This window comes from Ceratotherium simum, chromosome 8, assembly GCF_057802395.1.
Source record: "Ceratotherium simum simum isolate JZ-2026a chromosome 8, ASM5780239v1, whole genome shotgun sequence".
In the NCBI taxonomy this organism is placed as follows: Eukaryota; Metazoa; Chordata; class Mammalia; order Perissodactyla; family Rhinocerotidae; genus Ceratotherium; species Ceratotherium simum.
Genome location: NC_141907.1, coordinates 72,653,649 through 72,668,847, shown reverse-complemented (window position 1 = coordinate 72,668,847; position 15,199 = coordinate 72,653,649). Strand labels below are relative to the sequence as shown.

The window sequence follows — 15,199 nt, the reverse complement described above, 5'->3', positions numbered from 1 at the left end:
TCACTCCAGGGAGAGAAATAGTGGTTCAGTCAAGAGCACCGTGCTTGACCTTGGCTGCACCTCTTTTTTGTTTGGCTCTCGTAAATCAGGTGACAAGGGGGTGAAAACCTCTGCTCACATCTTTGAATGAGTTCAGCAGTGAAGGAGAGAAATCCTGAATCAGAAAGTTGATGAATGAGTGCAAGAAATAAATGTTGGTTACTTAAGATTATTTCGAGTAAAAACAAAAGGACTATAATGAAAAAATATTTCTAATTTATATCTGTCTCAGCTTTGTGAACCTTTATTTACTCCCACATAGAAAACACGTATAAAGAGAAGGAGAAGACAAGACACATTCTGGGAGGAAATATTTGCAAAAGACATATCTGATAAAGAACTGTTATCCACAATGTTCAGAGAACACTCAAAGCTCAACAATAAGAAAATGAACAACCCAATTTAAAAAATGGCAAAAGATCTGAATAGACACCTCACCAAATATGATATACAGATGGCAAATAAGCATATGAAAAGATGCTCAATTTCATACATCATTAGGGAATTGCATATTAAAATAATGAGATACCACTACATACCTACTAGAATGGCGAAAATCCAAAACCCCAACAACACTAAATGCTGGCAAGGATGTGGAACAACAGGAACTCTCGTTCATTGCTGGTGGGAATGCAAAACGGCACAGCCTGTTTAGAAAGACAGTTTGGCAGTGTCTCACAAAACTAAACATACTCTTACCATATATTCCAGCAATCTCATTCCTTGGTGTATACCTAAATGAGTCAAATACTTATGTGCACACAATCTGCACATAAGTGTTTATAGCAGTTTTATTCATAATTGCCAAAACTTGGAAGCAATCAAGATGTCATTCAGTAGGTAAAAGTGTAAATAAACTGTGGTATATCTAGACAATGAAATATTATTCAGTACTAAAAGAAATGAGTTATCAAGCCATGAAAAGACATGAAGGAAACTTAAATGTATATTACTAAGCGAAAGAAGCAAATCTGAAAAGACTGAATACTGTATACTTCCAACTATATGACATTCAGGAAAAGACAAAACTATGGAGACATCAAAAAAATCAGCGGTTGTCAGGGGTTTGCGGGGAGGAGTTTGGGAGTAAGTGGAGCACAGTGGATTTTTAGGGCAATAAAACTATTCTGCATGATACTGTAATGGTGTATACATGTCATTATACATTTCTCAAAATCCATAGAATGTACAACACCAAGATTGAACCCTAATGTAACTTATGGACTTTCACGATAATGATGTGTCAATGTAGGTTCATTGATTCTAACAAATGTACCACTCTGGTGAGGGATGTTGATAGCTGGGGAGGATGTTTGGGTTGTGGGGGAGGGAGTATATAGGAACTCTCTGTACTTATCACTCAATTTTGCTATGAACCTAAAACTACTCTAAAAAAATAAATCTATTAATTAAGAAAATATATATATATAAATTTGGAGACCACGAAGAGGATTAATGCCAAAAATTCTTCTAAAGCAGCTGCATTCAGGAGTTTGGAAATTATATTTTAAGCAAAAGCTTTTAGTTGGTAAGTTTTGTGATTGATTTTCACATTCAAAGAATATTTCGGCAACAGTGTGAAAGATGAATTAGAAAAGGACAAGACTGGAGGCAGGACCTGTTAGAAGACCAGTGTGGAAGAGAGGACAGAGCAGGGCGTGAAGATCTAGACTAAGTCAGAGGCCGTAGGGATGCGTATGGTAGGACTCGGTGACTGGACGTGGGAGGTGAGAGGACGGGAGAAGTCTAGGATGACTTCAGTCCCAGGGCCCAGGTGACTCAGCAGATGGTGGTATCATTTACTAAGTTTAGTAAAGAGGAGGGTGAGCTGGAGGTAATAAGTTTAAGAAGATTATTCTGTCTGATTTAATCACCTTATATAACATTTTTCAATTTATAAATTCTATAAGTTGGTGAATAAGGTACAGTTCAATGAGATCATTACATGAAAAGAAAACATCTTCAGTGACTAGACCAAACACTACTTAAAAATTTGGTATTATTTTCCATTGCAAGGAAATCAAGAAGAAACCAGGACCGAGTGAATCACAGGGCTGTGCTCCAGGTCCTGGCACGCCCGGTAGTGAGTGCCCGGTAGGAAGTCCAGTGTTGGGATATGAGTCAGCCAAAGACGCCTGCCAGGCTTGGAAAATTAGGAAAAGCAGACTTTCAAAAATATGGAATTGTGACTATAGTTTAAATAAAAATACTCAGGACTCAGTTTCCTTTTGTTTCATTTAATCATGATTCTGGCAAAATCATCACATTTTTCACATGCAATAATTCTTTCGTGCAAGCTACACCACTGAAGGGTCAAATCAAGTTACAGCTGTCAAATTCCCGAATCTCTTCAACCATGGAAAACACAGCTTCCTATGATCAGAGTGAAGAACTCTCGAGATAGTCCCCATCTTCCTCATCTAAATACAGGGAAAGGCTCCTTCTGAGGTGCCTTTCCTTTCACACCATGGACTATTTGATTGATGCAATCAGAAGGTTCATTGGAAACATACACAGAGTAAAACACCTGTTGATTATCCCTTTGAGAATCGCCTCAGCTGTTTTCTAAGACAACATAGTGTGTTAGCCTAAATACAGACAATGCAAAAGTCTATAACATCACGTATTTCAAGGCTATAAACTTGTTGCCTTAATTTTTATCCTTTTCCAGGATTATGGGGCCTTTAAAATCATGTTAATGCCATGAAAAATTCCATTCATAATTTTCATTTAATAAATTGGAGACGATATGACCTGAGGGCCGGTAGACTTTTGAAAGGAAAAAGTTCTTCCTGGGATGATATAAGAAACCCTTTCAGTCACAGAAACTGGCTCAGAAGAGGGAAGACGACTGGGAGCAACACGGAAAGCTTTTTCCCAGGAAAAAATAAAGCCTGTTAGATTTACAGAAGACACTCGCTGGGTACTTACAATGTTCAAGATCATTCTAGAGCGGGGTTCTCAGCTTGGCACTATTGACATTTGGGGCTAGATAATTTTTTGTTGTGCGTGGCTGTCATGTGTTTAGCAGCATTCCTGGCTTCTACTCAGTGGCACCACCCCACTTGTAACAATCAAGAGTGTCTCCACATGTTACCAAATGTTTCCTGGAGGCCAAAAGGATCCCAGTTGGAGAACCACTGTTCTGGAGTCTTGCTGCTGAAAGCGTAGTCTGGCTCGGCAGCATCACCTGGAAGCTTTTACGAAGTGAGGATTTCAAGCTGCCTGTTCAGTATGATCTCAGTCAGACTGAATCAGAATTTGCATTTTAACAAGATTCCCAGGTGACTCATGCCATTCAAGTTTGAAAAGCACTGTCAGATTATATGGATAATATTTACCCACCAGCAGGAAGGAAGTGGGGAAGAAAAAAGTTTCGGGGCTGAAAAGAGAGACAAAGGGAGTTTAAAAACAAGAGATAAAAGAGAAACTTGGTTAAAATTGAAAACACATGGAACTTTAAAATCAAATATAAAAATAGGTGGAGTATAGAGGATTTTTAGGACAGCGAAAACACTCTGTAGGATATTATGATGGTGGATACATGTCATTATACATTTGTTCAACCCCATAGAATGTACAACATCAAGAATGAACCCTAAGGGGCTGGCCCGGTGGCGAAAGTGGTTAAGTGCATGGGGTTCGCCGGTTCGGATCCTGGGCACGCACCAACGCACCCCTTGGCAAGCCATGCTGTGGCGGTGTCCCATATAAAGTGGAGGAAGATGGGCACGGATGTTAGCCCAGGGCCAGTCTTCCTCAGCAAAAAAAAAAAAGAAGAAGAAGAAGAAGAAAAAGAGGAGTATTGGCAGAAGTTAGCACAGGGCTGATCTTTCTCACAAAAAAAAGAATGAACCCTAAGGTAAACTATGGGCTTTGGGTGATAATGTTGTGTCAATGTAGGTTCATCAGTTGTAACAAATGTACCACTCTGATGGGGGATGTTGATAATGTGGGAGAATATGCATGTATGGGGACAGGGGGTATTTGGGAAATTTCTGTACCTTCTCTCAATTTTGTTGTGAATCTAAAACTGCTCTAAAAAAATTAAATCTTTAAAAATAATAAAAAATAGGGGGCCGGCCCAGTGACATAGTGGTTAAGTTCACACGCAGGTTTGAATCCCAGGCGCAGACTTAACGCATCGCTCATCAAGCCATGCTGAGGCAGTGTCCCACAGACAAAATAGAGGAAGATGGGCACAGATGTTAGCTCAGGGCTAATCTTGCTCAGCAAAAAAAAGAGGAAGATTGGTAACGGATGTTAGCTCAGGGCCAATCTTCCTCACGAAAAAAAAAAAAGAAGAAAAGAAAAAACACTAAAAATAATAATAAAAAATAAATCAAGCAAAAATAATTTTTCTTTCTGTGAAATTTTTGACAAAGTTGCCAGTGAGAAAGATAAAGAAATTTTTATTATTGGGATTTTAAAGGAGGAAACAATTAAAGACAAGGAAGTTAGGACTATATGAAGTTAGCCACAGTTTTAAATTACTGAGGCTTAGATTAGAACAGTGACTATTAAGATTAAAGGGGGTGAACGCCAGAGGACTTATGAGGAAACAAATTGTAAGAACTGGTGACCAGCAGGATGTGACAGTGCCATCACAGACTTGCTGCTTCTCACTTGGTACTGAGGGATCACCCTTTCCCAGCCAGGCTGCAGGATCTGGAAGAAAACCTTGGGAAATGCAGGGGTACCATCAAAGTACTTGCTGGGGGCTCAGGTGACATCAGTTTTGCCTCCTTTTATCCCGTCAATTTTACTTATAAAATCAGAATTTTGCATGGTAGAGTTATCTTCCCCCCTTCTCAATGTTCTACTTTGAACCCTTGCAGAAAGAAAATTTCCCGATCTATTTTTCCTAAATATGACAACTGTGTGTCAAGAGGATGACTGTTTTCATGAGTACTTCCCAGTACTCGTACTCCTCATTCTTTTCGATAGTTCAGATCAGCGGTTGTCAAATTTTTTCTGTAAAGGGTCAGAGAGTAACTATTTTAGGCTTTGTGATCTATTCTGTCTCTGCTGCAACTGTGACTTCGTAGAGTGAAAGCAGCCACAGACAACAAGTAAACAAATGATTGTGGCTGTGTTCCCATAAAACTTTATTCACAAAAACAGGCAGTGGGCTGCATTTGGTCTGCAAGCCATAGTTTTTGACCACTGGTCTAGAATGTTCTTTTCAGCTTGAACTCATCTCCCTAATAAAAATTTAAATAACTAACACATATTGAGTACAAAGTATCAAGCACTATTCTAAGTGATTTATATATATTATTATATTTAATTCTCACATCAAAACTCTGGGGTAGTTTATCACTCAGGGTTCAGCATAGGAAAAATAAATTATTCTAGGTATTTCCAGTATAAAGGAATTTAATAAAGAGAAGTACGTGCCTATAAATTCATTGGAAAAGCTGAAAGAGCAGAAATAGGGGGCTTGCTCTGGACTTTTGGCATTAAGGCCATGCCTCATAGCTGTGATCCCAAAGGCAGAATGCTGCTACCGCCCTGGCAGCCACAGCTGCCTCACGCTCAAGATGTGTCTTGAGGGCGACACCGATCCAACCCATTCAAACCTGGTGTCGGTCAGCCAGCTCGTCAGCTCCCCCTGCTGCAGGAGGCTTGCCTCTGTCTCCCTTTCAAATCTCAGAGCTCATCGCACATCCACAACCGGAGCCGCAAGAGGGTCTGGAAAATGTACTTGTTAGTTTTCCAACTTCTCCAAAGAGGAGGGTGAGACGGAGGTTGAGAGAGCCAAAGTAGCTGGCACAGGTGGGTCCTAACACTATCCCCATTTAAAGCTGAGTTGGAAAGAACTTCCTGCCATTTTTCCTCGATTTCCTTTATTTTAAATAGATGAATTAATGTCATGGGGAGTTGATTATCTGGACATTTCCTCTCTGATATATTTATAGTTTTAGTGACCTCTTTTCTTAGTTTTGAAGTATTTCAAAATACATATGAATAGAATATTTTAAAGAACAAAATAGTGGTTATAAGTCTCTTTAAGAAATACTATTCCTTTTTTCATATGTTCATATCCTAATTATGTTGAACTTTTAAGCTGAAGATCATACTCGGCCACTTTTGTAATCAGTTTTGAAATCTGACAGTCATATACAGAAGCCCTTTAAAATGTATATTAACATGCAGCCCTTCAATATTCACTCAACTCCATATTAATCATTCTTCTCTGAGCTGCTATATAGTATTGATGGTTCATCATACACATCTCTGCCAGCAAGCTTCTATATCCTATTTGCAAAATTAAAATTTCATTTTCATGGATTAAAAAAGATTATAAAAGGGGATAAAATGGGTGTCTCCTGAGACCTAAGTAATTTGATGGTGCCACATGACCCATATTTTACTGATACCCCCAAGCCTTCCATCAGCGCAGGTCTCACTCCCTCCTTTGTGCACCCAATGTACAGTATAAATTCGACAAATGTTGAATGAATACACAAAAGAACGCATCATATATAAACCAGGGTTTTTAGTTAACTTTATCCCATGTTGTTTACTCCATTTAAGATTATAAACTTCTTGAAAATCAGGATCATATCTTTTATGCCTTTATACCCCTCCTTTTTGCCTCCTAATACAATACTGAGAATATAGGAAGTGCTCAATAAATACTAATTGAATTGAATCAATAGTTTTGAAATAACATACACCTTTATCAATTATTAACCTTAAATATTAACTGGTAATATTTCTATTTTAAAACTACTTCATTAAAGAAAAAATTTAAGGAAACAGTTAAAGAACAATTTAGCAATATTTCAACCACCCAAAAACAACCAACATTTTGGTTTTTATTCATTTTTTTCTATTCCTAGGTTCTTGGTTTAAAAAATAATTGTACTCATTGTGCATAAAATTTTGTCCTGCTGTTTTTCACTATTATATTTAATAATCATTTTCTGTGTTGTTGTGATGAGTTTTGATTTTTAACACTGTCTAACGGTGCATCCAAAGGATAGCTCCAGCCTCTAAGACAGCGTGATGGTTAATTTTTTGTGTCAACTTGACTGGGATAAAGGGTGCCCAGATTACACATTATTTCTGGGTGAGAGTGATTCCGGATGAGATTAGCACTTGAATCAGTGGATTTAGTAAAGCAGATTGCTCTCCCCAGTGCAGGTGGGCATCATCCAATCTGTTGAGGGCCTGGATAGAACAAAAAGGCTGAGGGAGGAGGAATTCACCCCTTTGCTCTCCACCTGGCTGCTTGAGCTCAGACGTCTGTCTTCTCCTGCCCTGGACTGGGATTTACCCCATCCACTCAGCGGGTCCTCAGGCCTTCGGACTCAGATTGGATTTATACCACACTGGCTTCCCTGGGTCTCCAGCTTTCAGACGGTAGATCGTGGAACTTCTTAGTCTCCATAATCATGTGAGCCAATTCTTCATATTAAACCCCTTCCTATATATACATCTGATTAATTCTGTTTCTCTGGAGAACCCTGACTAATCCAGACAGTGCCTGCCACATACTGGGCATTCAATAAATTAATAAATGAATGACCAATATTAAGAATTATGTTTTAAAAATATTTACTATTTTTATAGGTGAGAAATGGAAACTTATTTGATGTTTGAAACTTGCATTACTTTACTATTGAGGATGAATTTTTTTATGTGTTTATTGATCAACTGCATTTTCTCTTTTGTGAATTTTTTTCACACTTTTTGTCCATTTGTCTATTGGACCCTTGATTTTAAAGAACTCATTACAATTGCAACTTATTAATAAAATTTTGTGATTTTTGTTCCTAAAATAGATGTCATCAAATTAAGGAAAAAACTGGCAAAATAAAAGCAAATCTTTGTAATCACAGAAAGAAAAGTACAAGCAGGAATAAATGTTAGTTCAAATATTGGATGATGCCATCTAGTGGAAAATTGATTTTGACTTCTCTCTCTGGATCAGAGATTCCCAAATTTCAATGTCCCCAAATTTGGTATTTATGGGACTTTATTAAAATATATATTCTAGCCTTTTCTTTGCCTGGAGATTTCTACCTCAATGTTTAGGATAGCCCAAGAGTTGTGTTTCAATATTATCCACATTGAAAACTATAAAAATTCTACGTCAGTTAAAATTAAGGTGCCCAGTGGTATATTACACTTTCCTTTTTCATCGGCATTTTCACCACAATAAGTAATTTTGCTGCGAACATTCTTTAAATGTGAGGTCTATGCCAGCCCCTATGCTAACTGCTTTACTTATATAATTTTATTTAATCCTTTCAACAACTCTAATAAGGTAGGTACTATTATTATACTATTTTACAGATGAGAAGATAGAGGCAGAGAGTTTAAGTAACTTCCCCAAAGTCACACAACTATTCAGTACCTGAGCCCAGAGCCCAGCATGTTATTACATGTGTGCACAGGGCACTGTGATGGGAAAGATCACAGTCATGCCAGTAGTAAGAAAGGACTAATGATTTCACAATTCTATACTATCACCTACATTCAGCTTAGTATACTACATGCAGAAACGAGTTATATTCCTGAATTACTGAGGGTTGTTTAGGGATATTTTGCTTTGACATTTTGCAACTTAATATTTACATGGTTTGGACTAATACAACACACACTCAGATGTTCCTTAAATATTGGTTGCTGATTTTTGGTGTTATAAATTTGAAGATGTTTTCAATACTTTGCTGTTACTCTCCATTTTCCCCCAATACTAATATAAATTAAAGTAAACTGATCTGCTTCAAACCTTCTATGTTGAGGCAAACTGAAACTAATGAATTTATAACTGGTTAGAAAACCCAGTTGATAGCGATCTGTCAGCCAGGTGAGGTGAGCAGAGGCTAATGAAGCTGTTCTTAAGCATGAGTGCCTGTGCCTATCCCACAGGGGCCAAGGCCTTAGGCCTGCCCAGCCTGGCCTGGGCCCACTCAGTGCTGGCAGAAGTCAAGCTCTGCCTCCCCATACCTCACTGAAGCATACCTTTCCTGTAGATCACTCCCTCCCTACGGCCCAAAGTATCAACTAACTACAACTGAAAAATTAATTCCTTCACTGCTCTAGTAGGAAATAAGTGAAGGTAACATAGGAACTTTACAATAGTCCGTCTTGAGGCTATATCTCTGACACAGCCCTATGCTGAAATCTTTCGGGCATTAGTGAAGAAAGAGCAGCAAATAATGTAGTGGATTTTTTTTTCTTTTTTTTCGCTGAGGAAGATTCACCTTGAGCTAACATCTGTTGCCAATCTTCCTCTATTTTGTATGTGAGCCACTGTCACAACATGGCCACTGGTGGAGAAGTAGTGTAAGTCTGTGCCCAGAAATGAACCTGGGCCTCCCAAGCAGAGCACATGGAACTCAACCACTAGCCCACCAGGGGTGGCCCTGGATTCTTTTTTAATAAAGTGAACAAACAATACAAAAATTTCTCAATTTATTTTCACATTGCTGAGTGGAAGAGAAATTTGAAAATATAATCCTATATTTGTATCTGTATATCCCTCACTTCCATCCCTACCTCCCAGGAGCTCAAAGTGTGAAATGATAAAACCCAATGATGCAAAAAAGTTTCAAGTCAATATTCAGTGAAACAAAGGGGAAAAAAATGATGACTAACAAAGAACCTTCTAGTACATTGAACTGGGAAGAATAGAGGAAATAAAAAAAACAGTAGATAATATTAATTGAACATTAATTTGTCCCAGGCACTTTTCTAAAAGCTCTTTGCATATGCATTATCACATTTTGATCCCCACAATGGGCTTTCACGAGGTAGGTACAATTATTAATCTTATTATACAGATAAGGAAACTGGGTAGTTAAGTCGTTTGCTGGAGTTCTACAGGTAGTAAACTATGGACCTGGAACCCAGCGGTCAGGCAGGCCCTACAGCCCAAGCCCTTATCTACTACATGATAAGAGATCAAACCGGAATCACTTGCTTGGAGAGTCAGAGGCAAACAAGGGGCGAAAAATCCAGTGAATGGATCACCTATTAAACTAACAGACATCTGCCTGATTACACAGTTATTTAGACTCCTTGCTGTCTCCAAGCTCATTTATAGAAGTAAATTAGTTGTGCTTTTTTTATGCAACTGAACTCACAATAAGTCCCACAGGGTAAGAATCTGGACATCTTGGAGGTTAAGAGACCTAAGCCATTCTTTTCAGGTTCTTACATTTTTTTTTTTTTTTTTTTGTGAGGAAGATCAGCCCTGAGCCAACATCCATGCCAATCCCCCTCTTTTTGCTTAAGGAAGACTAGCCCTGGGCCAACATCTATTGCCAATCCTCCTCCTTTTCTTTTTTTTTTTTTTTCCCTTTTTCTCCCCAAAGCCCCAGTAGATAGTTGTATGTCATAGTTGCACATCCTTCTAGTCGCTGTACGTGGGACGCGGCCTCAGCATGGCCGGAGAAGCTGTGCGTGGGTGCACGCCCAAGGTCCCAACCCAGGCCGCCAGCGCTCTCGGGCCGCCAGCAGCGGAGCGCGTAAGCCCCGGGGGCTGGCCCCCTTACATTTATTTAAAAAAAAAAAAAAAAGCCAAACAAGGGTACAGGAAGTGTGGTAAAGATTTACATAAAACAAATCAATGCTTTTAACACACCCAAAATGACGGTGCGTTTGAAACCTCATTTTGGAGATAACTACGTCGCTCCAAGTCTAACCCTTGTGTGACTTTGAGGTCCGGCCACTGGCTTACTGGCACCCCTGTGATAGGCCCCGGAGAAAACTCAAGACACCCCGACTTAAGCATTGGTTTTGTTTGTAACTTGTAAACGCGGTGGGACAGCCACCCGAGGCCTCGGGCTGCAGACCGTTGGGACCTAGAGACCCCCGCGAGAGGAGAACCACGCGGGTCAGGAGCGCCCTCGGAACCAAAGCGCTAGGCCCCGCCCGGTCGGGGGCTGCGTTTCCCGAGCACCGAGGGGCGCGGCCTGGCCAGCGGGGCGGGCCGCGCGAGGATCCGCGAGAGCGGCGGGGGCAGGCCGAAGGCGCGGCGGGGCGCGGAGAAGCGCGGGCCGCCAGACCATGCTGAGGGCCTCGTGCGGCTGGCTCGCCTCAGCGCTGCGGGGGACGCGCGCGCCGCCGTCCGCAGTGGTCCGTCGGTGCCTGCGCGCGTCCGGGGCGCGGCAGTCGGCTGACAAGAGCGAGAGGACGGAGGGGACGGAGGAGCCGGCCCGCGGCTTCGACCCGGCGCTGCTGGAGTTCTTGGTGTGCCCGCTCTCCAAGAAGCCGCTCAGGTGGGGCTCGCTGCCCGCGGCTCCTCTCCGCGGCCTTCCGGGGCGGGCCAGGGCGCCGCGCGCCGCCGCCCGTGGGCAGCCTTCAGGCCGGTGCGGCTGTTCCCGCGGCCATCTTCTGGACGCGGGCCGGCCGCTGCTACGCACCTCCCCCGCGGCGGGAAGGCGGCCCGGGCCGGGCGGAACCGAGCCCCCGCCTCCCGAGTCAGGCTGCGACCCGCGGCGGTGGTGGTGGTGGCGGGGGGGTGTCGGAGCTTCCTAGGTCCGCCACTGGCTGCCCTTGAGAACCGCAGGGCGACCTTTTCTGAAATGACGATTCCCGGGCACCACCCCGGGCCGGCCGAGTGGGCGGGTCTGGGGGCGGGGCCTGAGCAAGTAGGTACTTTCTTACAAAGACCCTAAGTGATTCAGATGTGCGGCCAGGTTTATGAGCGATCGGGATTCAGGGCTAATCCAAGACCTTCAGATTTATTATTGATTGATTAATTGATTGATTGCTGAGCAAGATTAGCCGTTACCTAACAGCTGTTGCCAGGCTTTCTCGTTTTTTCCTTGAGGAAGGTTAGCCCTGCGCTAACATCCTTGCCACTCTTCCTCTACTTTTTTTAAGTATGTGGGTCGCTGCCAAAGCGTGGCTGATGAGTGGTGTCCGTTTGCGCCCGGATCTGAACCCACAAACCGGGGTGCTGAGGCGGAGCACCCCAACTACGCCGTGCGGCCTCACCGGATTTTTAAGCCAAGACGATGAAAAATATTGTATTAGCCTCCAGATTCTTGTGAAAATGCCTGACGCTCTTAAGCGTGTAAGCTGTGTGCTGCCCTTTGGCTTTTAGTTCTGGACCGGCTGGTTTTGTACAGGCCCCTTAACCTTTAACCTAGAGTCCTGGGATAGACAGCTCTGCATTTCCCGGCTACTGAAACTGGACGTTGACAACACTAGTATTGCAGATTGAATGTACTAAACACCAAAATGTTATCAGTCTTTATCCTGGGGTGGTAGATTGCTAGTAATTTTTATTTTCATCTTTTTGCATTTCTCTTTCTAGATTTTTCCCGTAATGAACATATTACTCATTCAGTTCTCTTAAACCTTGAAATTGCCATTTGATCCCCCTTTTAGCTAATTGTGTGACTAACTCCGTGCAGGCACGCTGCTTTCCAAAGTTGCCTCATTTCTGCCCTCTCATCTTTCTCAGACTTCTATTTAGTGTATGTTGCTTTTTCAGTGGTTTCCTTCTGATGGATCAGTTAGGTTGCTGTATTAAGCAAACAAGGATGTTGAAGTTTTCTGTAGTGTCTGTTCCAAGTAGGAAATTGACTTAGGTGGTTTTGAGGTTGACCAGAGTAATGAAGGAATATTTGGATGAAAAGGGGAGATCTTTTCTGACTGGTATTGAAAAAAAAAAAATTAAGGCTTAGTTTGAGAATAAAGTGAAACAAATATGAGAGGAACTGACTAAAATGGGAACAATTAGAGGTTCATTTTCTAAGAGAAACGGTTCAATTGGCTGTTACCGCTTTTAGAATTAAAAGTACTTTAATTTTGCTTTTCTGGAATTGAGTGTGTGTCAAGAATTGGATAAATGGTATTGTTTATTGAATATCAAGCTCTTCCAAGCATTTTGTTTTCCACAATGTGTTTTGTTTTTCTTTTTCCCCCTCAGATATGAAGCATCAACAAATGAATTGATTAATGAAGAGTTGGGAATAGCCTATCCAATTATTGATGGGATTCCTAATATGATACCACAGGCAGCTAGGATGACACATCGAAATAAGAAGCAAGAAGAAATGGAGCAGCACTAGATCATAATTAAAAACACCACCACACACACGCCAACTAAATACCCTCCACCTTTTAAAAAGTCAGGGTGGTTGGTACGGGTAATAAGTGGGGGAGAAGAATGTTTCTGTCTCTTCCTACACTGACTGTCCTTGTTCCCCTGGTCTCTTTAGCAGGACTGTTCTACTCGGCCTCTGTGGAAGAAAACTTCCCACAGGGCTGCACTAGTACCACCAGCCTGTGCTTTTACAGTCTGCTCTTGCCCATTACCATACCAGTTTATGTATTCTTCCACCTTTGGACTTGGATGGGTATTAAACTCTTCAGGCATAATTAATGCAGCCAGAGCCAAGATGGGGTATATATATATTAATGTATACTAATGATATGTCTTGAGCATCTGTCAGTGAAAGCTCAACTGCATGGAAATACTGGAAACCCACTTAATTTGCAGGAAAGATGCTTTGCCTTGTGTCAGAGGCTTAGGAACATGGGAGGTTAAGCTGCTGAAGCTTCTTTTATTGTACTTCCGTTCTGCCCTTATTTTTTGAAGGTTCTAATTTATAACTGCTGTATCAGAAGAAATATTTCTACAAAGTGTCTTGTTGGAAATTAACAGCCCCAACCATCATCTGATGACTTTATTTCTTATCCCATTCACTTAAAAGTTAATAATTTGAAATTTTATGTTTGTTTAGATTCAAAATCTTTGGTAAAGTCACATGTTAAGGATGACTGAAATAATTCCAAAGGAGCTATGTTGGAGTTGTTACAGAGAAATGCATTTCAACTAGTATGATATGAAACTGTACAATAAAATGGAAGTTTCTTGTACTTGCAAAAATTCTGAGTTTGTCAAATTACCTTCATTTCTTTGGCATCAAATGCATATGTTAGTAATAATAAGATGTTGATACTTTCCATAAAATAAGTTTGCAGTGCGGTAGTCCTCCCTTATCTGCAGTTTTGCTTTCTGCAGTTTCAGTTACGGGAGGTCAATAGATATCATCTGCTCCTGACATCCAGCTATCAAAGTGGCCCCGTGGCTTAGCGGTTAGGTTCGTGTGCTCCGCTGCTGGCGGCCCGGGTTCGGATCCCGGGCACGTACCGATGTACCGCTTCTCTGGCCATGCTGAGACCGTGTCCCAGGTACGGCAACTAGAAGGATGTGCAGCTATGACATACAACTGTCTGCTGGGGCTTTGGGGGAAAAATAAATAAATAAAAAAAATCAAAGTGGCCATGGCTCAGTGATCCTCCTGACTTACCCTTGGAAGGTCAGTAATAGCCTGATGCTCGGTCACAATGCCTAGGTCACTCACCTCATTCCATCTCATCACCTAGGCACTGTGTCATCTCACATCACAAGAAGAAGGGTGAGTACAGTACAATAAGATATTTTGAGAGAAAGACCACATTCACATAACTTATTACATTATATTTTTATAGTTCTATTTTATTATTACTGTTAATCTCTTATTGTGCCTAGTTTATAAATTAAACTATTACAGGTATGTTATTCATAGGGTTCAGTACTCCCCACAGTTTCAGGCATCCACTGGGGGTCTTGGAACATACCCCCATGGATAAGGGGGGACTACTGTTTTTTTTTGTTGTTGTTGCAAGAGTGTGGTTCTAAAGGAAAGGAAATGTAAAAATTCTAAATTTTAAAATGTAGGCTATGTTTAAAGAGGCACTTAATACCCCAAATAGAATAATTTCCCAGAAAAGTATGTAACTTTGCAGGTAGAGGTGAGGTTGGAAGACTTGCAAATAGCTGGCTGTGTCCTGTTGAGCTTAGAGCTATGATTTGAGCCACATTTCAGTTTATTTTCCTGCCTTGGGAGATTATTTAGCACTACTAAGGGCATGAGCATTTGATGCTTTAATAGTTACTGATTTTCCAGAACTCTGAACAAGACTGTTTGAGAATAGTACAATAACTATTTCAGAGGTATAACATAAATGTTTCAGTAGTTACCTTGTAGAAACCTAAGAATTGAATATAAACTTAATTGATTCTTATTAGAATCTTAAACAGAGGATTTAGACAGTGATTCTTCCCCTTCAAAAGAAAATTAAAACATGATGTTAGAGGTGTTTTATATTGCATTAATTCAATGTATATACTGTAGTATAA

General features: G+C 41.0%; 2 protein-coding genes across 2 annotated transcripts; both read left to right on the top strand.

Moving 5' to 3' along the window:
* Positions 1-11,017: 11,017 nt before the first annotated feature.
* PYURF (PIGY upstream open reading frame) lies at positions 11,018-13,082 on the top strand. Its single transcript, XM_004430948.3, has 2 exons — positions 11,018-11,279; positions 12,941-13,082. Exons 1-2 carry the CDS (start codon positions 11,068-11,070, stop codon positions 13,080-13,082), a joined length of 354 nt encoding a protein of 117 aa, XP_004431005.1. The 5' UTR covers positions 11,018-11,067.
* Positions 13,083-13,180: 98 nt separating this feature from the next.
* PIGY (phosphatidylinositol glycan anchor biosynthesis class Y) lies at positions 13,181-13,903 on the top strand. The gene has a single exon (XM_014787879.2). It carries the CDS (start codon positions 13,181-13,183, stop codon positions 13,394-13,396), a length of 216 nt encoding a protein of 71 aa, XP_014643365.1. The 3' UTR covers positions 13,397-13,903.
* The last annotated feature ends 1,296 nt before the right edge of the window (positions 13,904-15,199 follow it).